We start from the raw sequence: 23,791 nt of genomic DNA on the forward strand, positions 1-23,791 counted from the left end.
GCTCCCCCAGCTCGCCCCTGCTCCCCCCGCCCGCGGGAGCGCCGACTCCGCCTGCCGTCCCCCGCCCGCCGCGGCTGCCGGGAGTCCGGGGCTGTGGTGCGCTTGGGCGCCAGGCTTGGGTAGCTCGGAGAGGCCGTGGACCTGCGTCTGCCCCGCGTGAGTCGGCGGGGCCCGGACCGGGGAGGGGGAGCGGGGACGACCCCCTTGGCGCCGGGCAGGGCGGGGGTGGGGGGGAGCGGAGTGCCGGAGGACACGCGGGAGGGTCTGGAGGAGTCTGGGAGTCGGGGCTTACGGGAGGGCCTGGCGCCTGGGTGCTGAGCCTCCACTCCCATCCCCCAGCCCTCCCAGCCCTTCCGAGTGTTTCCCAAGATCGGGGCTGGTGTGGGCGCAGACGAACGCCAGGCGCCCTCCCTGGCTGGGTGATCCAGAACCGCGCAGGCATGGGGCCCATTCCCGACTCTAGGCTCCCCTTCACCTCTCCCGTGGGGACTGGCGAGGGGCAGCCTTCCTGACTTGAGAAGGGAGCTGGGGTCTCGGGCCCGGCAGGATGGGAAGAATTAAGTGCCCTCCCTGTTGGACCATCCTGGGGACTGGAGCGTACCCGTGGAAGGGGTGAAAGCTCCTTGTTTGCCAAAGATTATGTAAGCGTATGAGGTGCCTAGGAGCCTGCACCCCCAACGCCCCCCACTCCCTCCACCCTGCTGAGCCACCAGGCTTCTTCCCATCTTCGGGCACAAGAACTAGCTCCTACCTCTCTGGGGGCCCCCAGTCACTGGATGCCTGGCTTTGTCGGGACTCAGACCCCCCGAGGCTGGGGGAGGAGTGCGCAGTCTGGGCGCAGTCTGGGTCCCAGATGGCACTGTCCCCAGGACCACTTTTCCCCTCAGGGCTCCCTTTGCCTGACCCTGCATATGTCCGTCCACTCTAGCCAGTGCCTCAACTCAGCCCAGTGGGGCCTGTTTGGTTGGGTGCCTAGCAGGGGACCGTGGGGACACCGGCTGTGACTGGTGGCTGTGCATTCCAGAGCTTCCTTGAGAACAGCTCAGAGCTTCTCCAGGCCCAGATCTCACTTTATGGAAGAGGAAACTGAGGCTCCTTTCTCCCTAAACTATGTGGGTCCAGAGCTGGGCCCGGCACTGTCCTTGGGCACCTGCAGCTGCTGCCCTCCCCGCCCCCACCCCGAGATCTCAGCCCAGGCCCAGAATGCCCTTCCCCCACCATGGCTATCCCCCCTGAAGGCACCAGACTGCTCCTCCCACACCATGCCTCCAGCAGAACAGACCAGAACCCCCGCTGCTCCCCTCCATGTGCTTTCTCCACCCACTGCCACTGTCTCTGCCCAGGAGAGGGTCCTAGCATAGGGCACGAGACAGCCCCCGTAGGTTCACACCTACTGCTGAGACTCACTGAACCTCTTTTTCAGGCACGAAATGGGGGAATAGCAGATATTTATAGGCTCGTTGTCGTCAGCATTGAATAACATACAGAATGGGAAATACCCCATCTCCACAGCACAGAAGCTGCTGGGCTGGGTGCTCAGAGCCCAGCCCAGACCCCGAGTCCTCATGTCAGGAATGGAGCTGGCTTATGGAAAGTTCTGGATGCAGGCCAGCTAATATTCCTGGGCACTGTTCCCCCACCCCCAGGACCACCAGCAGTGGCTTTCCTTTCTGTGCGATCCTGAGATCTTTCATGAGCTCCCTCCTGTGGCCCCAGCAACAAGCACCACAGGCTGGGGGAGGGGTCTCCGCCAGAAGGAGCGTGCACTGAGCGAGGGCTGGGTCGGGAATGGAGCAGGAAGACCCTCTGTGTGCTGGCTGTGTTGCTGCCAGAGGGCTCCCCCCCCCACCATCTAGCAAATGGGGGCAGCATGGCTCTGGCCCCTCCTCCCCCGTGGGCAGCAGCCTGGTCCCCCACCGCGTTGTTCTCTGAACAGGACCGACCAGTGCCTTTGGCTTTGTGAGACCCCAGACAGGACACCCGTCTCCTCCAGAGTCTCCTCCAGAATGAAGGTCTTCCTGCCGGTGCTGCTGGCAGCCCTGCTGGGCGTGGAGCAAGGTGAGGTGCCCCTGGGGCCCCGGCCTTCAGCGAGCTGTGTTCTCTCCCGGGCTCTCCTGCTGCCTTCTCTCTCAAGCGGTGCCTAGGGGCCTTCAGGTCTCTTCCCACCTGACCTGCTCTGGACGGCCGAACAGTCCTGTCCCCAGCAAACCGGGGCCTCAGTTCTGCTCCGGACACGCTCACCACTGTGCATTTGGATGTCCCTGGAGCTCCCCCTCCAGGGCCAGGGTTTGGAGTGTGATAACCGCTCGGTGACTGGGAAGTGGTTGGGTGTTGGCTGGGGACTGCAAGGGGACACAGCTGGAAGGCGTCCCAGGGCCCAAGACAGACATCCCCTGCGGCGTGTCCCCTTCTCCCGCAGCCCGCTCCCTGGTGTGCTTCTCATGCACGAATCAGAACAGCAACTTCTATTGCCTGAAGCCGACCATCTGCTCGGACTCCGACAACTACTGCGTGACTGTGTCCGCCTCCGCCGGCATCGGTGAGCGCCGGCGGCCGCCTCTGCCCCCTGCCCGGACCTCCGCCCCCTGCCCCTGCCCTCATGGCCTTGCTTTCCCGTGCAGGGAAACTGGTGGACTTCGGCCATACCCTGAACAAGGGCTGCTCCCCGATCTGCCCCAGCCCCAGCGTGAACCTCGGTGTGGCGTCCATCGGCACGTACTGCTGCCAGAGCTTCCTGTGCAACATCAGCACCGCCGGCCGGGGGCTGCGCGCCAGCGCCGCCCTGCTGGGCCTCGGGCTCCTGCTTAGCCTGCTGTTGGCCCTGCCGTGGCTCGGGCCCTGACCCCCCAGCTCAGGAAGGAAGGCCCGGCCCCTCCCAGACCCCAACACGACGTGGAAGCCTCTTCCTCTGACCCCTCACCCTGCTCGAGCCCACGGTCAGGCCTGCCCCCTGCACCCCCACCCCTCTAAGAGGCGCCAGCTGCCCTCCCTTCTCAGGCGGTGATGTGACCTTCCTCAGGGAACCTGGGAAGGGCTGAGGGCTGAGGGCCGGAGGCTGAGGGTCCCGGACTCAGATCTGAGTCCTGGGGACACACTGGGAGGGGCACTGCGCCCACGGCCCTGCTCCGTCTGTCCCCAGAGGGGGTGGGAGATGTGCTTTGTGCCACGGCGTCCGAGGAGGACCAGCGTGCTGTTTCACAGGGGACGGCAGAAGCACAGCTGTGTGGCCGGGTGGGGAGGTCAGGAGCCCAACGTTAGCAGCGGCTGAGCGCCCCCAGCCCCAGCCACGAAGCTGCTTCTCTCTGGCCTGTCTGCATCCCACGTTCACGCACTGTGAGGGGGCCTTTTGGAAGACGGAGTTCCGGTTGCATCTGGGTTTAGGCAGCTGGACCCAGGAATCGGCCCCCACCCCCTCTCTCCACCCCCACATTGGAGTCTGCCTGCTGCTTTGGTGCCTCAAATAAACACATGTTCTCCACCCTTCGTGCTCTGGGTGTGGCTGCCCATGGCGGCGTGTCTGGGAGTCCCTCTCCCAGCAGGGGCCTAACGTGGGGGGACCCCTCTGGTACAGCCCTACCCTGAGGCCCACAGCGGGGAGAGGGGTGCCCCCGAGTCCACAGCTCGCTGCCCTCGAGGCCTAGAAGGGAACCTCCACCCCCGTCCTCCACTTCTTCCCGTGCCAGGCCAGGCCAGGCCACGTGGGAATGTCCTCCTCGGGCAGGGCAGGGCAGGACAGGGCGAGGGGCAGTCTGCTCTGGAGGAAGACAGTGCCCTGCAGAGGGCGGGATGGGTTCGGACAGGGGAGAAGGCGGGGAGCCTGCAGGAGGGTGCACACGGACACCCCCGCCTAGTCTCCGGGACTTGAGGGTGGGCTGCCGGGGCCCCTCGGGTCCAGGCGGGCGCAGGAAAACCTGGCTGGGCAGGCAGGGGCCTGGTGAGTGAGACCCCTGTGCCCGCTTCCACTCTGCAAGCCACGTTGTGTCAGTGGCGACCAGGGAAGCCGTAGGCAGTGTCCGCAGAGGGGAAGGCCCTGTTCGCAGCCCAGGGCTGATCGGATTGGGCTGGGGGGCGGTGAGAAAATACGGAGCTGGAGCAGGAAAGGAGGGCGTGGAGTCCGGCGCTCTGCGGAGGCGGCCCCCCTCAGGGCGCTCCCGGAAGGTGGGACAGATCAGCATCCACTCCATGCCAGCAGGCCAGGTCTGAGGATGCAGAGGGGGCCCGAAAGACCAGCCGAGAGGGTCCGTGGATTCGTGCTGGCTAGAAATTAGACGGGAGCCAGTAGGGAATGAGAGTGGAGTTTACTGACGAGCGCAAGGGAGATTATAGCAGATGGGGCGTCTGGGAGACTCCCCGGCACTTGGGGCTAGGGGTTCCTATTGGAAAGGGGTCCGGGCTACTTCTCTTTCAGGAATCCAGGGCAGAGTCCCATCGAAGGCGAGCGTCAGGTGAACAAGGGTGTTAGTCTGTGATTCACTGCGGCTGGGAGTGTTGACGCCAGCGTCATCCCAGGTTTGTTGGAAGCTCGGTCCTGGAACGTGTTTGGGATCCCATTCTTTGAGGTGTTACCAAGTGTTTGGGGCCTAGGAGGAACTCAGAATGATGAATTGTCTTGCCTCCCCCTTGGAGCGGAAAACAAGCTTCAGTTTACGCAGAGGCAAGGGGAATTACAGGGCATGAATCACCGTGACCAAGCGGAGAAACAGGACAGAGCCTTTGCAAAATGCAGCCCCTCCCGCCTCCCTGCCTCACACATGCCCGCACATCCAGGTTGTCCCGGGCCGGCCAGACCACAGAACACGGTCCAGCAGGGTGGGACAGCTGTCGGTGTGGGGCTCAGGATCCTGGCCCGTCTCCAGGGAATCCTTAAGATCAGGGATGGCCACGGAAGTCCAGAAATGTAGGGTTCTCATCGTCACGGCCACCAAAGGGGGACAGCCAGCCAACACACATAGCCAGGTGACAATGCAGGGATCGCACCCAAGGAAGGGACAGCCCCCAAATAAGCGGGGCAGGAGGGATCTGCCCCAGTAGGGAAACAAGAGGAAGGAGACGCAGGCCCAACCAGCGCCTTGAAGGATCCGGAAGCACATCAGAGCAGCCTGATTGAGATTCAGTGGGCAGTGAGCATGTGATTCGCCTGAATGGGTCAGACCGGCATTAAAAACAAAAGAAGGGGCGCTTGGCTGGCTCAGTCAGTGGAGTGTGTGACTCTCGATCTCAGAGCTGGGAGTTCGAGCCCCATGTTGGGTATAGAGATCACTTAAAAAATAAAAAATTTAAAAAAAAAAAGAATTCAAGGAGCTAGAAATCAGAATGTCCCCCAGAGACAGGCAGCGGTCAGACGACTCCCCGTGGGGCTCTGAGTCCCCAGGCAGAATGGTTCACAATGTTGTTCACTCCACATAGATCAGGTGACCCTGCTGGCGCAGCTCAGACCTGCGAGGTGAGACTGGCGGGCCGTGGCTGGATGGGCAGAGGAAGCCACACAAGTGGACCTGAAACTTGAGAGCCCTGGTCAGGAACTTGGATTTGACGCTTGGGGCAGTGGCAGGACCCCTGTGGACCCCACGCCCCTCTCCTGCTAATAGGCACCTCGGCCTCCATCCCTGGCACCTACTGCTTCCCAGGTGGTATGCCTCTGTTCTTACCCCTCCTACACCTACACTCAGAGACGGTAATGCTTATCCCAGAGATGGTAATGCTTATCCCGGTTTCAGAAGGCCCCCTGAGACTGGGTCGGTGACCCTCGGGCCCAGCACTCCTGCTCTGGGTGGGAGGGCCAAGTCCTTGCGGGGCTGGGCTCAGAGGCTGCCGGCCACCCGGCTTCCTGCTGCCCCTTCCTGGGGAGGGGGGAGGCTGGGGGCGGGGAGGGTGCAGGCAGCCCGCCAGAGCAGGGGGAGGCAGGGTGGGGCTGGGTGAGAAGGGGCGGAGGGGTGGGAGGAGGAGCCCAGAGCTCTAAGTTTCCATTTCCTGCGGCCTGGGGGAAGGCAGGTAGGGTGGGGAGGGGCGGGGCTGGCGGAAGGAGCCCTGCTGGGGCAGCGTGCTCCAGACTCTCGGCCTGCCCTGGCACCTGCCCAGGCTGCAGTGAGGGGCCAGGCACACTGTGGTCAGGACCCCACACTCCCTGGTCTCAGCGCCAGGTGCTCGGGTGACGCCCCCCCCCATCTCCGCATCCCTCCAGGGAGGGTCTCTCTCTCTGGGGAGGGAATGGGCGTGTCCAGCCCCTGCCCCCTCACCTGCCCCTCCCAGGCTGCTGAGCCTGCTGCCTGCACCTGCTGGCCTGGGAGGTGGAGGGACCCTGCCCGAGCTCTGGCCTCCTCGCTGTGCTCCTGCAGTGGTGGTCCTGGCCCGCTCCAGACCAGGCGAGGCCGGGCCCTGCGCCTCCTCTCCCCACATTGTCCAGCTCCTGCTCTCCCATGATTTCTAAGGTCCCCCAGCCTGCTCTGCCATGGGCTCAGGTGGAATGTAGATCTGATAAGTGGGGAGAAAAACAGAGCTGGAGATGGGGACACAAAAGACCAAGGGATGACAAGGTGGCTCTGGCCAGGGCTCAGGCCTGCAGAGACCCTGCCAGTCACGCCCCAACCAGCCCAGGACGGTCACTCTGAGGGGCCACGTCAGAAGGCCAGCCTCGAGGCCGTTGCTCTGCTGTGCCCCAGCCTGTGGGAATGCCTCATGTGGAAAGAGCCTGCCTCGTGTCCCTATGGTGGGTCTTTCGCAAATACCCTTTCTCCTCACTCGGGGCCCCAGCCTGTCACCTTGTGAGTTTTTTCTGGAGTCCCCTTAGCTGTGCTCATCTTGAGGTGAAGTGGGTAGATGGGGGCCTCTAAGGAAAAGGCATAAGAAATGGATTCAGGGGGACAGAGAGGCACAGAGGGAGGAGGGGCTGTGGGGTGGGGCAAGCTTGGGGGGGAGGAGGGCGGGATGTGGCTGGCAGCAGACACCACCTGCTCAGCCCCACGCCCACCAGGTGTTCTAAGGCTGGGGGAGGGACCACCGGGAGCCCAGCAGAGACTAAGAGGAGAAGATCAAAGTGGGGTATTGATCCCACGGGCTCCCTCCTGCAGGGTCTCCTGGGACAGTCCTGTCACTTGCAAGCAGCTGCGGCAAGTGCCCCTCTGGCCGCCTTCCCAGCCTGGGCAGTAGATAGCAGGTGTCCCTGCTGCTGGGCCTGGAGGGGGCGCTGCAGGGCTCCCCTAAGTCCTGCCCACCCCTCTCCAAAGAGCGGGGTAGGCTCCGTTCTTCCTATTCTTCTGATTTGGATGTGCCATCTGTTCTCTGCTGGGAATTTGGCTGAGCCTGCCTTTGCCTGACTCTCACAGTCAGGGAGGGACTCAGTCTGGCACCCCTTTCATTCCCCCCCCCCAGCAGAGGATAAACTGACCCCCTCCTCCAAGAGTTCTCCGGGGAGTAGAGCAGAGCTGGACCCTGCAAGAGAATGACACGCAGCCTTCCCCAGCCGGCCTGGGTTCCATGGGCCAGACCGAAAGTAGCTGACCCAGGGCCTCAGCTGATGAGGGACAGAAACGCAGAAGAAAAATTAAATGTCCTTACTCCCTACAGCCCATCGACAGGTCCTTGAAACAGGCAGAGTGACCTTCCTCCAGGAGCTCAACTGTCTCGATGTTGACACTTTGCTAAGGGCAACGGGCAATCTTAGCCCGACCCCCAGGCCCCGTAAGTCTACTGTAACATACAAAAATTCCTTCGAAAGCTTCCTTCATCTCTGCCCCCCAAGATATATGTTGGCAATCACCCCCACGCATGGGACCCACTGATACACATCTGAGGGGTCTCATGACCGAGTTTTTACAAAACAGTAATACATGACCTTCTCCTGACAATAGCTGCCCCCTCCGGGTCCTGGAAACCTGTTTGCAGAATACCTGGGAGGCTTGTGCTGTCCCTAACCCCCTCCCAACTTGAGAGTATATAATGGGCCACTCCTCCTGACCCCCGTGCTTGGGCTTCTCTTTCTGCCCACGGGTCCTGCCCCCCGTGCTTTAATAAAACCACCTTTTTGCACCAAAGATGTCTCAAGAATTCTTTCTTGACGATTTGCTCTGAACCCCAACATTTACTACGTCATCTGACGTGCAATGTGGGGCGTCAGTCTTTTCATCTGAATGCTAAGCCTTGGTGCAGACTTGACGAATGCTTTCTTTTCTCTTCCTTTACTCTTATTTCACGGACTTTGAAAGGAGTATGGTCTTTTTTTTTCTTTAATAAATCTCTTTTTTAAAATTACTTATTTAATTTATTTATTTGACAGAGAGTGGGAGAGAGCTCAAGAGAAAGCAGAAGCATGAGGCGCCTGGATGGCCCAGCTATAAGGCATCTGCTTTCAGCTCAAGTCGTGGTCCTGAGATCGAGCCCCACATCAGGCTCCTCCGCTGGGAGCCTGCTTCTTCCTCTCTCACTCCCCTTGCTTGTGTTCCCTCTCTCGCTGTCTCTCTCTGTCAAATAAATAAATAAAATTTTAAAAAAGAAAGAAAGATGGGGGCGCCTGGGTGGCACAGTGGTTAAGTGTCTGCCTTCGGCTCAGGGCGTGATCCCGGCGTTATGGGATCGAGCCCCACGTCAGGCTCCTCCGCTATGAGCCTGCTTCTTCCTCTCCCACTCCCCCTGCTTGTGTTCCCTCTCTCGCTGGCTGTCTCTATCTCTGTCGAATAAATAGAACCTTTAAAAAAAATTAAAAAAAGAAAGAAAGAAAGAAAGAAAGAAAGAAAGAAAGAAAGAAAGAAAGAAAGAAAGCAGAAGCAGGGGGAGGAGCAGAGGAAGGGGGAGAAGCTGGCTCCCAGTGGGAGCCTAATGTGGGGCTCGATCCCAGGTTGCTGGGATCATGACCTGAGCCAAAAGCAGATGCTTAACTGGCTGAGCCACCCAGGAATCCCAAAAAGTAGGGTCTTATTGAAAAACTTTCATGCGGATTGCTCAGGCCACAATCCTCCAGCCCATGGCTACTCTACCAGGAGGGGGGAAAGCCTGCCTTTTCACTGGAAGTTAGTACCCTGGCCCGAAAGGTGCCCTCTCTTTATTCCTGTTCTTATACCAAGTTGTCTGTCTTGGGCACAGACAGCCACCCAGGTGACTAGTCTGGCTGTGATCTTAAGACTCCCCTGTGAGGTTTCCTCCTCATCAGTCTAATGTGATCCTACCGGTCGTTGCTCTAGCTGCCTCTGGCCAAGGGACCTCCACTGGGAGCCGGCAGAAACCAGTACCTGCTAGAACTAAAACCCAGCAAGGGACGGTTTCCTCGGGAAGTTGGCTGTAAAGACCACACGTGCTGGAATGTCACCCAGATCATGATGGATTTCTATCTTTACTGTTTTCCATCAAGGTCCTCTAACTACTTAATCTACAAAATTGGGTAATTTCCCCTTGTAAAACTTTTCTAGTGTTTTCCATGGATTGAAAGCAGTTCTTCATGGCAAGGCATGACATGGCTCGGCCTTCAAGGCACAGTATCTTGGTCTGTTTGCCAGCACCCAATTGCAGTCTAGAATGTGGTGGGGAAGCGGGGGACGCTAACATCCCTCCTCCAGGGCCCTTTAATGCAGGGCAGTGATCATAGCGATTTCATTTGAGGGACTCCTCAAGATGCTTTGACGCCTGGAACCTCCGACGTATCCTGCCTGGGACGCCACCCGGGAGTCGGTGGGGGAGGGGATTTTCTCAGTAATGGACCTCTTTCTTCTTCAGTTCCCAAGGAGTCTCCCTTGGGGTGCCTTTAACCCACTGGAAACAATTTGGATTGCAAAGTGTAGGAAAAGACTGAGTTCCTTTAACACTGCACGGCCTCTGTGGCTCTGTCGGTTAGGTCTCCTCTGCAGGAAACAGGGCACGGGGATGGAGATACTGTAGGTCCAGGCCTTCCGGGCTCTGAGTCAGGACCCTGACCTAAGGGGCCTCTTGCAGAACGTGTTTGGTCAGTAACCAGGCCAGTCAACTCCCTCCTGACACCTAGGATGATAATTATCTAAATAGGCCTCCTCCCGACAGGACCCGGGCTGCTGGAGGAGACGCAGGCCATCCCTGGCGAAGGTGAGGCTGACTCGCGCACTGCTCCGCCTCCTAACGGATGCGGGGGGCTTCGCCCTCATTTCCCAGCCTTAATGGCTATAATTAGAACCAGCCGTGGGAGTCGACCTGGCGACGGGGACTTTGAGGAGTATTTCCAAGCAGCCGCTGAAACTCCGTTCGGCGAAGTTTCCTGTCTGCTCCAGCCCGACATGGACTCCTGTGTCCACTTCAAGGGGAAAACAAAAAAACGTGGTGCCTGTTCGTCTGTCTGAGCCAAGGAGGTTTAGAACCGAGAAACCTCTTTCTCGGCCTGCTGGTGGCACCTGGCCTCTCCTGCACCCCTGCCCCTCCTCCTTTTTCTGCACCACGTGGGTGCAGCCCGCCTAACTGGCTTCTAGACCATTCTCGCAGCCTCTGGCACCAGGGCTCCTCCTGCCCCCTCACCCTCAAGGAGCAAAGAGCGCCCTCTGGGCTAACCCCGCCCGCGGCCCAATGGGCATCAGACTGATCGACTTTTAAGTGCGCCTGTTCATTGATTACCCTCCCTGCACCCGTCACCCAATCAGGTTCATGTCCACGTGCTCCTCTACAGTCAGGTAGCTGTTGGGGGGAGGGGGAAGGGGGGAGGGCTAATTCCAGGGTGGGGTTTCACAGCCTCGGGGATCAAGAGGGCTATAGCTGCCACTGCCCTAAGATATGCAGGCCAGCGGGGGCCACCAGACCAGGCTCTTTGTTCAGACATCCCGCTGGCTGTGGAGCTGACCCCCCCCACCCCTGGGCCTGCGTTGGGACACCCAAGGCCATTCCCTTTCTTTCTGTCACATACAAGTTGTAAGCCCTCCCAGGAGGAAGACTTGAAGCTGGGGCACTGAGTAAACTGAGTAAAGCCTAGAATACCAGGATGGGGTGTTTTTCCCTTTAAGGGTAGTTTTCCACTTGGGACAGGGGGGCCCTTGTCCCTGCCCGCCTTTCTTCTGGCTCTCCTTCACTGTTATTCTACCAAGGTTTGCTCAGGGTCAGATAAGCTCGATCTCTGTTGCAACTTGTTCACAAAAAGATGACTTAAAATCATGGTTAATTTCGTCCATCTCAAGGTTTTCATGGGTAATTGTTAAGATAGCTTTCAAAGTCTTTGGTAACCTGAAGCTTTGAAATTTTACTTGATGATAAATTGGGATTGAATTCATTGGACATCTAGGTCTTTCCCAAATAAGACAAAGTGATTCTGAACCTGGGTTTGCACTTTCGACTTCTTATTGCAAAGAAACTAAGGATATTTGGGTCTGTTGGAAAGCATGCTTTGTAAGCACATCTATTAAGCAATAGATTCATAAAATTGCTGTCTCAAGAATTCTGGTGTGACAGTTCACAATTGGTTAATACTTAGTCTTCACTGGACACTAAGGTTTCTAAGAGTTAAAATCCTGCCAAATGTAATTAAAACTGATGGGAGGGGCGCCTGGGTGGCACAGCGGTTAAGCGTCTGCCTTCGGCTCAGGGCGTGATCCCGGCATTATGGGATCGAGCCCCACATCAGGCTCCTCTGCTATGAGCCTGCTTCTTCCTCTCCCACTCCCCCTGCTTGTGTTCCTTCTCTCGCTGGCTTTCTCTATCTCTGTCGAATAAATAAATAAAATCTTTNAATGAGCCTGCTTCTTCCTCTCCCACTCCCCCTGCTTGTGTTCCTTCTCTCGCTGGCTTTCTCTATCTCTGTCGAATAAATAAATAAAATCTTTAAAAAAAAAACGGATGGGAATAAGGGAAGAAACTCGGTTCGCGTAAGAAAGATCTAAGGAACGGGAATACATTTTTGTTGAAGGAAAAGTGGTAGAAGGTTTGTGAAGGGAAATCTTTGGAAAGGACTTGCATGCGTGGTCAGGATGGACTAAGGTTGAAATGAATGGCCTTTAAAGTACGCTGGTATAAGACTGAAAGTCCGTTTTCTCTCTGTTCAAGAGACAGCTTTCTTGGATTGTTGGTCTGCTCTTGGTAAGAAAATATAAACAAAGTTGTTTCCTCTCTTCTTTGCCCAGAAAAACCAGTTTCTGTGGTTTGTCTTTATCTCTTTAATATCCGTAACTCTATTTAGTCACGTGCTTTAAAACTTTCTAAGGTTTTACCAAACTTCCCTGAGATTTAAAATTGTGAACGAAGTCTCTCTGACTAGTTAGGCTTGTTCGTACGGTATGTTGGGTTGTGGTGTAAGGTCATTTATTGCAGTATCTGGAAAGCACTGCGTTCTCCAGCGTTTGCTCTTCCAGATTAAGGAAACTTTCTTCTAAGCCATCTGTGACTTGCAGAAACATGATAAATATGCATTTGTGAACAAATTCATGCATTTAGGGGCACCTCGGGGGCTCAGTCAGTGAGCATCTGCCTTCGGCTCAGGTCATGATCTCAGGGTCCTGGGATCAAGCCCCGCATCGGGCTCCCTGCTCAGCAGGGAGTCTGCTTCCCTCTCTCTCTCTCTCTGCCACTCCCCACTGCTCAGTCTCTCTCTCTCTCTCTCAAATAAATAAAATCTTTAAAAAAAATTCATGCATTTAATTTTTCTCTCTGTCTGAACCCTCTGAAATTCAAAAGGTCTCAATGAGTATTCTTTTTTCCCTGGCAATCATGGTCATTTGCATAAGTTCGCTAAGAATCTGTTCTCCTTGTAACAGGACACCATTGGAAACAGTGGTCATTTTACCAAGGCTTGGCCTGGAACGTCGTATTTGAGAGAGACACGCGTAGACTCAGATATGACCAGACAGATTTGAGGACCTAAGGTTGACTTTATGAAACCTGGAGCCATAAAGCCCCTTGGAAATGTTGGCCCGATACCTGTTATGGAGTTCCAGCAGCCTCCCCAGGTGAGTAAAGAATGTCACTCCCTGGCGCACCTGGGTGGCTCAGTCATTGAGCGTCTGCCTTCGGCTCAGGGTGTGATCCTGGAGTCCTGGGATCGAGCCCCACATCAGGCTCCTCCGCTGGGAGCCTGCTTCTTCCTCTCCCACTCCCCCTGCTTGTGTTCCCTCTCCCGCTGTCAAATAAATAAAAATCTTTAAAAAAAAAAAAAAGGTAATGTCACTTCCTGGCAGGTGCAGGAACCTCAGGCTACTTTGGGGACCTCGTGGAGAGGAATCTGCCCAAATCCAGGTAACGCAGGCATGTCTGATGGCAAGTACTGGCTTGGCTTCTGGCCTGGAGAGGCTACTAAAAGTTCAGCCTGGAGATTCCTTATCAGAGTTCCGGCAAAGCCGATTCTGAAAGAGCTATGTGATCGATCACTATTCCTGCCAAGCTTATGTAAATAATCAGACCAAGTTTGTGACAATTGGACTTGTTTTACAAATGGATTAGTCTTAATTTGGCTATCTCTGGGAATAACAGTGATTTTAGTGAGAAAAACTATGTTTCGGTAACAGACCTCTGCAGATGTTAACTCCTAGTTCTGGCTGTCTTGGAATATTTGCTGTTTGCTTAAGCTAGACAATTTGAGAAACTTCAGAGAAATTACCGCAATAGCTCATTCAGGTACGGACAGTCTTGTCTGTGAGTCTATGGGGATAATAACAAGACCCCATGGACATGTGATTATTCGAACAACTAAAAGAAACGGGATTGATTCCCCAACAGTCGTATAGCCCAGCGATCAGCTTGACCAGTTTTGTGTGGCTGGGACGACAAAACGGCTGCTTAAAAGCCAGCGCATACCCCAGTCCGTGGTTAACGGCGGACTTGTGGCCGTAACGGATGACCCCCTTCTTTGTGATTGCGCCGGAGGACGACCCGGGGGACGCCCTTCTCCTGAGAGAAGAGGCAGAAGACTGGCTCCTCACGGGACCAGGGGTTGTGCGGCTCTAACTTGGGGCCGCGGTTTCCCAGGCCGGATAGGCCGCTGGACGCTGGGTGTTGCCTGGAGGCACGGACCCATTATTAAAACCATTACCAACCAGCCAACCTGCCCAACTGAAAACAAGAGTGGGCACGTTCTGTGTCTCATTGGTACGACCCATGCATCTCGTTCCCTCTTGGGGACTGGGGGACGTTGTCTGGCACATGGAAGCTGTATGGAAGCACACGGTCGAAGCCTCAGTGACGCGGGGTAGCACTCCTCCGCTAAATCCGGGAGATAGCACAGACGGTAAAGCAGTTTACAAAATAGAAAGACTTCAGACGCTTTAGTGCAGCACAGGTGGAACGCGCACTGTCATAAAAACAACGCCGCACACATTCCGGATTTGCACTACATTATTTCTGGGGTTCTCCCTGACGTGAGTACTCAGCTGGCACTTTAGAAGATCCCTGTCTTTCCTTTAACGATTGGTCAAACTCCTGGACCGGAGAAGGACTTTTGTCAACTACCCAAGGACTCTCGGGGCGCCTGGGTGGCTGGGTCCATTGAGCGTCTGCCTTTGGCTCAGGCCATGATCTCGGGGTCCCGGGAAGGAGTCCCTTGTCGGGCTCCCTGCTCAGCATGGAGTCTGCTTCTCCCTCTCCCCTCCCCCTGCTCACGCTCCCTTGGCTGTCTCTCCCAAATAAATAAACAAAATCTTAAAAAAAAAAAAAGGACTCTTACTTGGGTTTCTTTTTGTTTTTGTTATTTGAATCATGTTCTGCTGTCTTCTCCCACGTCTGTCCCCCTGGTGCTAAGACTCCTTCCCAGCCATAACTTCAGCCCGCAGGTGATCCTTTCCACTGGGGAAGGTGCAAGTACGCGGTCTCCCTCGGATTCAGCTGCCTCTGCCTTTCATGACTCCGATATCTCTATAAGCCCCAACTGAGCAGTGCTGACCCATAGGTAGGGAGCTCTCTACGTCCCTACTCAGCAGGAAGAAGTTACAGAGGATGAGACCTTCCACCTTCCACAACCTTAAAGATTTAAGGGTCACAATTGTTCAAGGGGGAATGATGTGGGGACAAAGGCGGAAGAAAAATGAAATTTCCTTGCTACCTACACTCCACTGACAGGTCCTTGAAACAGGCAGAGTGACCTGCCTCTAGCTCAACTGTCTATGTTTACACTTCGTAAAGGGCAAGAGGCAATCTTAGCCTGACCGCCCCCCCCAGGACCCGTAAGTCTACTCGAACATATAAAAATTCCTTCGAAAACTTCCTTTATCTCTGCCTCCCAAGATACATGTTAGCAATCACCCCCAAGCATGGGACTCACCCATATACATCTGNGCATGGGACTCACCCATATACCTCTGAGGGGTCTCATGACCGAGTTTTTATGAAACAGTAATAAATAACCTTCTCCTGGGGCGCCTGGGTGGCACAGCGGGNTTTATCTCTGCCTCCCAAGATACATGTTAGCAATCACCCCCAAGCATGGGACTCACCCATATACCTCTGAGGGGTCTCATGACCGAGTTTTTATGAAACAGTAATAAATAACCTTCTCCTGGGGCGCCTGGGTGGCACAGTGGTTAAGCGTCTGCCTTAGGCTCAGGGCATGATCCCGGCGTTATGAGATCGAGCCCCACATCAGGCTCTTCCGTTATGAGCCTGTTTCTTCCTCTCCCACTCCCCCTGCTGTGTTCCCTCTCTCCCTGGCTGTCTCTGTCTCTGTCGAATAAATAAATAAAATCTTTAAAAAAAATAAAAATAAAAAATAACCTTCTCCTGACAATAGCTGCCCTCTCCAGGTCCTGGAAACCCTGCTTGCAGAATACCTGGGAGGCTTGTGCTGTCCCTAACCCCCTCCCAACTTGAGAGTATATAATGGGCCACTCCTCCTGACCCCCGTGCTTGGGCTTCTCTTTCTGCCCACGGGCAGAATAAAAACCACCTTTTTGCACCAAAGATGTCTCAAGAATTCTTTCTTGACTGTTCACTCCTGAACCCCAATATTTCTTACATCATCACCGTCTGGGGTTCTGGAAGCAGAGAGGTCCGAGGTTGGCCCAGAGAGGTTAGTTTGACCAGGACACAGGCGGCCGTCCATCCCTACGCATGACTACTATTGCCTGTAGGGCAGCCAGAGGCCCCCTGGAGGCTGGGGACTGGAGGTTGGTTAGCTCTCCGCGCTCAGCCTGGGCTCCCCGGGGCTGCTCCCCAGCACTGCAGTTTCTCAAAAGCCTGACCCGGACATGCAGCCACTTGGGGCTCTTCGTAGGACGGGGACAGCTGACTTTCGCAGAGAGGAAGTGGCGGTGCCCTCATGCGGGACAGGGACTCCGAGGCGGCCCATGGTCCTGCCTCCTGCTGCTGTGGTCCCTTCCAGGTGACAGCAGGGGGGACCTGAGACCTGAGTCTGGCCGTCTAGCCGTAAACGAGGTGGAGGTGACAGGACGTCTGCTTCATGTTACACAGACTGAAGCCCCACCTGCCCTGTCGTGTGGTGGAGAGGGTCACGGGGCGGGGGGGCCTGTGCCCTGCGCTCCGGGTAGTACTGAGGCCTCCGGCTCTGGGCGGGGTTCCACCATTGCTTTGAACCCACACAGAAGCGCTGACATACCAGGCATGGTCGGTGATGCGGGAAACAAGGCAGAAGAGAACTTATTAAATGTCCTTACTTCCTACAGCCACTGACAAGTCCTTGAAACAAGCAGAGTGACACTCCTCCAGGAGCTCAGCTGCCTGGATGCTGACCCTTTGCTAAGCCAGACCTCCCCGCCCCCCCATCCTGTAAGTCTATTTTACATATAAAAATTCCTTTAGAAATTTCCTTTATGGGGCGCCTGGGTGGCTTACACATCTGCCTTCAGCTCAGGGCGTGATCCCAGGGTCCTGGGTTCGAGCCCCGCAGCAGGCTCCCTCCCTGCTCCCCTGGGAGCCTGCTTCTTCCTCTCCCACTCCCCCTGCCTGTGTTCCCTCTCTCGCTGGCTGTCTCTCTCTCTGTCAAATAAATAAATAAAATCTTTTAAAAAAAAAAGAAAGAAAGAAAGAAAGAAAGAAAGAAAGAAAGAAAGAAGGAAGAAAGAAAGAAAGAAAGAAGAAGAAAGAAAGAAAGAAAGAAAGAAAGAAAGAAAGAAAGAAAGAAATTTCCTTGATCTCTAACCCCACAAGATACATGTTGGCAATCACNAAAGAAGAAAGAAAGAAAGAAAGAAAGAAAGAAAGAAAGAAAGAAAGAAAGAAAGAAAGAAAGAAAGAAATTTCCTTGATCTCTAACCCCCCAAGATACATGTTGGCAATCANGGCAATCACCCCCCCCCCAAGCATACGGCCCACCGATATACATCTGAAGGGTCTCATGACTCAGGTTTTATTAGGCGGTAATAAATTACCTTTTCCCAACAGTAGCCCCCTCAAGGTCCTGGAGACCTTGCTCCCAAAATTCCTTAGAGACTTAAGTTATCCCTAACCCCTCCCAACTTGATAGTATATAATGGGCCACTCCTCATTTCCCCGGTGCTTCTCTTTCTGCCCATGGGTCCTGTCCCCGTGCTTTAACAAAATCACTTTTTGCACCAAAGACATCTCAAGCATTCTTTCTTGGCCGGGGGCTTCGAACCCTAAAGTCTTGCCTACATCAGTAGGCCAGGTTACAAACTCGGGGCCAGCTCCCTGCCCCTCGCACCGCAAGAGCTTCCTGCACTAACCCCAAGAGGAGATCGTGCTCTGAGCACGCTCTCCCTGGCTCCTTACCTGCTGCAAATACTAGACTTTTTGCACAAACCAAGAGGCTTGGGCTGACGCACCCCCTGAGGGGAGACCCTTTGTACTCGGTGACAGGAGGGCTGCTCATGCCCAAATACGAGCCTGTAGGACCCCCTGAAGACCCAGGCCCTTTCTTGCTTTGGACAGAGGGTCCTGAGTTAGCCAAAATAAAAACAACCTCTTTGTGCTAATACTTTGGGGAGCCACTCAGTAGATTAAAACAAACACCATTCTTTGAGAACAAGATCTCTGTGCTCCTCCCAGAACCAGGAACTCACAGCAGGAATGGGAAGTAAGCTCCCGTCCTCAAGATCACTCCTGGGGACGCTGGTGGCCCAGTGGGTTGAGCATCCAACTCTTGATTTCTGCTCAGGTCCTGATCTCAGGTCGTGGGATCGAGCCCCATGCTGGGCTCCACGCTGACTGGGGAGTCTGCTTGAGATTCTGTCTCCCTCTCCCCCTGCTTTCGCGCTCACTCAATGTCTCTCAAAAACAAACAAAAGAAAACAAACAGCACCACACTCTTCGGGGGCTGGGGGCAGGTCAGGGATGAGGTAAAGCAGTCACGCAGCTTTGCGCTGTTCGTGAGGTCGCCGTGCTGTTGAGTGAAGCAGCCATAACTCTTGTCATTTCCACGTCGTATTCTGTTGTGTGACTATGCCAACGTGTATTTATGCATTCAGCTGCTAAGGGAGGGTAGGTAGTTTATGGAAAATACAGCTGAACATCTTGGGCATTTATCTTGGTGGACTTTCTTCTGTTTGATACACACGTGCGAGTGGAATTATGGCTCACAGGGCGTGTGTATCTATAAGACTCTGCCAAACATCTTTTCCAATTACTGGAGTTGTAACAATTTACACTCACACCAGTAAGTGTGCAGCCAGGTTGCCCCCTGTCCTCACAGCACCTGGAATCTTCGGTGCCTTTAACAGTGGCCGTTCTGGTTTGCATTTCTTCCTTTCTGATATGCTTTCTTTACTTGTATATACTTTTAATATTTTTTATTTATTTTTCTTGATTAATGGCACAGCTGAGCAAATGACATATTTGGTGATTTTCTACAGCACGTAAAGAAATGTGGATTCTGAAGTTTGGTATCATGTTCTATACATGTCTCTTATGTTAATTTTTTACCATCTTTTACAAATTCACGTATTCTAATTGTTTTTTGTTCACTAGTTCTATTAGTTACTTAAAGATTTATATAAAACGTCTCAGTGGGACTGCAGACTTGCCTCAACTTTCAGTCCTGCTGCATTGTCCTTTAACACTTCGGAGCAGGTATTAGATGTGTCACTGTGATGTGTCTTCCGTGTACCAGTCCCGTCGCTCGCCTTAACCTGCACTTTCTGTGGCTGCCACAACATCTCTGGGTTACTCCCCGCGTGGGGCGTCTGTTTGCATTCTTTGTCTTTTGACTGTTCTGTGTCCTTACTTTTCTTCTTTTGTGGGGACGGGGCAGAGGGAGAGAGAGAATCTCGAACCGGACGTGGGGCTTGATCTCACGGTCTTGAAATCACGACCGAGCCAAATCCAAGAGTCAGCCACTCAACTGACTGAGCCATCCAGACGCCCCTGCCCTTATCTTTTAAAAGAGAGTTGTAACCAGTTGATCCTTTTTTATCTGGTCTGAACGTCTTTGCCTCTACACGGGGATGGTCAGTCCACACACACGGTGTTGTCAGCCTGAAGACCAGCACCTCAAGCTTTATTCCCCCCAAGTGTTTCTTTTCTCTGTCCTTCATTCTTTTGGGGTTTATGAAATATCTTCCATATTTCCTTTTCTCTTTCATAGACATATTTCTTTTTTTTTTTTAAGATTTTATTTATTTATTTGACAGAGACAGCCAGCGAGAGAGGGAACACAGGCAGGGGGAGTGGGAGAGGAAGAAGCAGGCTCATAGTGGAGGCTCGATCCCAGAACGCCGGGATCATGCCTTGAGCCGAAGGCAGACGCTCNTCATAGCGGAGGAGCCTGATGTGGGGGCTCGATCCCAGAACGCCGGGATCATGCCTTGAGCCGAAGGCAGACGCTCAACGACTGTGCCACCCAGGCGCCCCCATAGACAAATTTCTTACATGATTCTTCAGAGGTTATCTTAGAGGTGACAGTACGCGTCCTTGCCCTACCATAGTCGACCTTGACTTTGTGCGGCCACCACACTGGAAGAGCTCAGGGACTTACACGGGATGACTTTGTCTACACCATGTCACTGCCTTAATACTCACCGACACGTGTAATAAACCCCACGGTGTCTTGCTCTTGTGTTCCACACCATAAACACCCTTTGTATGTATCCCAACTAGCCCTCATTTCTGCTTCTCTGACCTTCTTCCTGAAGCTTCATACTCCCATGTGTGGTCATTTTATTTACCTTGACAAACTCCCTTTTTTGTTTCTTGAGGTCAGAGTCTGCTGGCAGTGAATCATCTCCGCTTGTGTATAAAAACCTTTTGTTTTCTCCATCTCTGAATACTATTTCTGCTTGGTGCGGAATTCGGGGTCGCCAGATCTTGCCATTCATCACTGAAAGATGCAGTTCATTTTCTCCCGGCTGCCACAGTTGTTGTGAAACGTCGGCTGTAAGTAATCGTTTTTCTGGGGTCAGTAACGTTTCTCTTTCCCCCGGCTACTCGTAGAAGCGTCGTTTGTCTTCAGCCTGGGGAGTGCAGCCAGCTAGCTGCGGTGACACCCTTTGCATTTATTTGCTTGGAGTTCTCTGGGTTTCATGAATCTGTGGTTTACCTTTCGCCACTTCTGGAAAACGCTGTCTCTTCAAGTATTTATTGACCTGTTCTCCTCCTGCCACTGCAGGCTTGTGTGAGCTAGACCCTTTGGCTGGGTCTCACAGGCGCTCCTGCTCTGAGCTGTTCTTTCTAGCGTTTTGTTCTCTGCGGGTTCACGTAGGCTATCTGTGCCTGCCCCTACCTCCTTTCATATTGTCTTCTGCTCTCGAATGAACCCAAATGAGTTCTTCAGAGATTGTATTTATCAATTCCAGAATAGAGTGGTTAATATTATGTATCACCTTCACTGGGCCACAGTACCCTGATACGTGGCCCCACACGATTCTGGATGTTTCTGGGAGGGTGTTTGTAGATAAGATTAACATTTTAGTGGGTGAAATTCGAATAAAGCAGATTGCCCTCTGTAATGTGGGTGGGCCTCTTCTAATCAGTTGAAGATCTGGGTGGCACAGAAGACTGACACACACCCCCACCCCCCAGCAAGCAAGAGGCAGTTCTGCTGCAAACAGCCTTCAGACTTAACTTGCTATCTTGGGTCTTCCCAGCCTCCAGTCTGTCAGACCACCCCGAAGACTCCGGACTTGCTGGCCTCCATAGTCATACAAGCCGGTTCAGTCCAAGAAATCTTGTTCTGTATATAGAAACATTCTATTGGTTCTATTTCTCTCAGGAATCCTGACTAACACACAGAATATCCATTTGATTTGTTTAATAGAGCCCCCTTCTCTGTCAAAACTCCCAGTCTTTAAATCTCTTCTGTTCGTCTTTTCCTCTATTTTATTGAACACAGTTGTCATTGCTATTTTAAAATCCTTTTCTGCTAACTCCATTACATGGACCATCTGTTGGTCTGTGTGTATGGCTTTCCCCCCCGTTGTGATTGGTCACGTTTCCCTGCCTCTCGAGCTCTACGAACGTTTTATTGTGTGCTGGGCGTTGTATGAGGAAGAACAGTAGAGGTTACATATATACACACATCTACGGGCTGGGGTCCCTCACATCCTCCTTGGCCAGGTCGGTGGGTGGGAAGTACTAATCACATCAACCCCACCAGAAGTTGAGCTTGGTTGGGTCTGGACTGCAGTTTGAGAAAGATGCACGGCACCTCCCGTCTGTCTCTGTCCCCCGCCCCGGCGTCTGGCTGACATTCTGGCGGGCCTGTCTCCTTAGCCCTGGAGCGCGTGGGAGATTCCATTCTGCCCACTCACTGGTGTCTTTATGCTCTGCCTGTGAGCCTCCCACTCCCACGTTCCGGTGCTGCTTCCCAATCGGACAACTCTCTTCAGAGCAAGTTCAGACGTGCATTTGAAGCAGGCCTCTTCCTCTGTGGGGATTTGCTGCCTAAGAACCAGGAGACTCTGGGAGGGGTCACCCTTCCTTACAGCTGTCCCTTCTAGGGCACGGTCTCCTGCATCCACAGCTCTGTGTGCATTCCGTGTGGGAGAATGCGTTTACAGCTTTGCAAGTCTCTAACCGGTGGTAAGATCGTCACTGATTTCCTTTGCTTAGAGCCGAGTCTGTGTGGGTCACACCCGCCCCTTGGTGCCTGGAGGTGGCAAATGGCCATGGGAAGGGAAGGGCCAGTGCATCGGCCCACCTGGGAGGGCTTCCCACCTCCGGTTCCCGGGTCACTCAGCCCTTGCTCCTATCACAGCTCTCCAGCATAGCTTAAATACAGCGATTGCGATCTGTCTGGCTTTTTCCCCCTGGCCCAGGGGGAGTATTCGGCCGCATGGTCTCCTTCTTCCTCTCACACAGTGGCAGCCCTCCGATAGCTATGGAGTTGTATGCTTGCTCTGTGCCCTGATTCATCCGGATTGTTTTCCAAGTTTGCTGTTTTTATTACTTATTCTCTAGGATTCCCAGGCACACTATCATACCATGTACAGACAGAGCTGATTTCACTTCTTTCCACCCTTTTTTTTTTTTCAGATTTATTTATTTATTTATTTATTTGAGAGAGAGAGAGAGAGTATGGTGTGGCGGGGGGGGGGGGAGAAGCAGAAGGAGAGTGAGAATCTCAAGCAGGCTCCACGCCCAGCACGGAGCCTGACATGGGGCTTGATCTCATGACCCCAGTGACCTGAGCTGAAACCAAGAGTTCCATGCTCAACCAGGGGAGCCACCCAGGCACCCCTTCTTTCCATTCTAACGCCTATCATTGTTCCCTCGCTTCTAAATGCCTTGGTGAGTACTTCTGATTGAAGGCCACATTGTGATGGGAACACTCCTCATAATGTAAGACGATGACTTTAGGACATTATATTTTTCTTGAATATTTTTAATCAAGAAAGGTTACTTAACTTATCAGAGGTATTTGCCAAGTCTGTAGATTTACTCCTATGATATTTATTTTCATATCCATTAATATGAGGAACTCCAGTAGCAAATTCCCTAATATTTGACTATCATTGAATCCCTGGAATACATCCAGCTTTGTCATAGTGTATTACTTTCTTAACGTGCTGTTGGATACTGTGCTCTTGGATAAAGTTATTTATTTAAGATTTTTGCACTGATATATCTAAGAGATTTTAGTCTGTGATTTTTCTCTCTTTTTACAATTTTTATTAGGTTAGTTACCAATATTATGCTTGCTTCATTAAGATAATTGTGTTTCTAATTATGTTCTCAAACCATCTAGGCATCATTGGGAACATCTGGTCTTTGAAGATTTTGTAGAATTTTTGTGTGAAATCGTCCACGCCCAGCCTTCTTTTCTGTGGTAATTTCTTCCTGTTTTTATTTTCTGTTGAGGTCTTCAAGCTTTGTGTCTCTACTGGGTACATTTGGGTTGTGTATTTTCCTCGGGACATTCGTCTAAGGGTCTATGACGTAGTCTCCTACGATGTATACAGTTTTCCTGTTCCAGTAGTGACTTTGCCCTTGGTACTTATTATTTTGTGTATTTCTACTGCCTCCCACTGATTAGGTTAGTTGCTTGTGTCGTTTTAGTTTTTCAGAGAAGCAAGGTGCTACTGTCCTGAGTCTGGTTTGCTAACCCTTCCGCTGTTACCCTCACAACTTCCTTCCCTCTGCTTTCTCCTGCTGCCTTGTTCTTCTCCAGTGCGAGCCGAGATCTGATTTCTGTATTGCCACTTCTTTTTCTTTTCAATGAAACCAAAATTTAGGCTTTAAAACCTTTTTCTATAGCACTGATACTTGAAGGAGTCCTTAATTACAAACGAGGAAATACTTGCTTCAAACTTTATTTTCTCGAGTTTGTCTTTTATCATTTCTGCTTCAGTGTGTCTTGCTTGCTGTTGAGAAGTCTGGTATCAAACTGTCTTTTTCTTACATGGATTTGGGAGCCGAAGGGACGAAGGACTATTTCTGGATCCTCTAAACCACCATTCCCACTGTCCGGAACCCCTGGCGCCCCAGATGCCCTGCGCCCCGCCCCCCGGCTGCCCCGCCTCCCTCC

At 53.4% G+C, this 23,791-nt stretch overlaps 2 protein-coding genes across 2 annotated transcripts in view; one reads left to right on the top strand and one right to left on the bottom strand.

The window, feature by feature from the left end:
• Positions 1–3,483, top strand: LY6E (lymphocyte antigen 6 family member E). The gene is made up of 4 exons (XM_034668708.1): positions 1–156; positions 1,937–2,058; positions 2,420–2,539; positions 2,622–3,483. Exons 2-4 carry the CDS (start codon positions 2,007–2,009, stop codon positions 2,840–2,842), a joined length of 393 nt encoding a protein of 130 aa, XP_034524599.1. The 5' UTR covers positions 1–156; positions 1,937–2,006; the 3' UTR covers positions 2,843–3,483.
• Positions 3,484–10,577: 7,094 nt separating this feature from the next.
• Positions 10,578–23,791, bottom strand: part of MAFA (MAF bZIP transcription factor A) — a gene marked incomplete at its 5' end in the record, with an annotated part of 34,673 nt that continues 21,459 nt past the window's right edge. The window contains 2 exons of the mRNA XM_034668533.1: positions 10,578–10,623; positions 13,723–13,815. Coding sequence (XP_034524424.1) covers positions 10,578–10,623; positions 13,723–13,815 — 139 coding nt within the window. The remainder of the gene's footprint in view (positions 10,624–13,722; positions 13,816–23,791) is intronic.

This window comes from Ailuropoda melanoleuca, chromosome 9, assembly GCF_002007445.2.
Source record: "Ailuropoda melanoleuca isolate Jingjing chromosome 9, ASM200744v2, whole genome shotgun sequence".
In the NCBI taxonomy this organism is placed as follows: domain Eukaryota; kingdom Metazoa; phylum Chordata; class Mammalia; order Carnivora; family Ursidae; genus Ailuropoda; species Ailuropoda melanoleuca.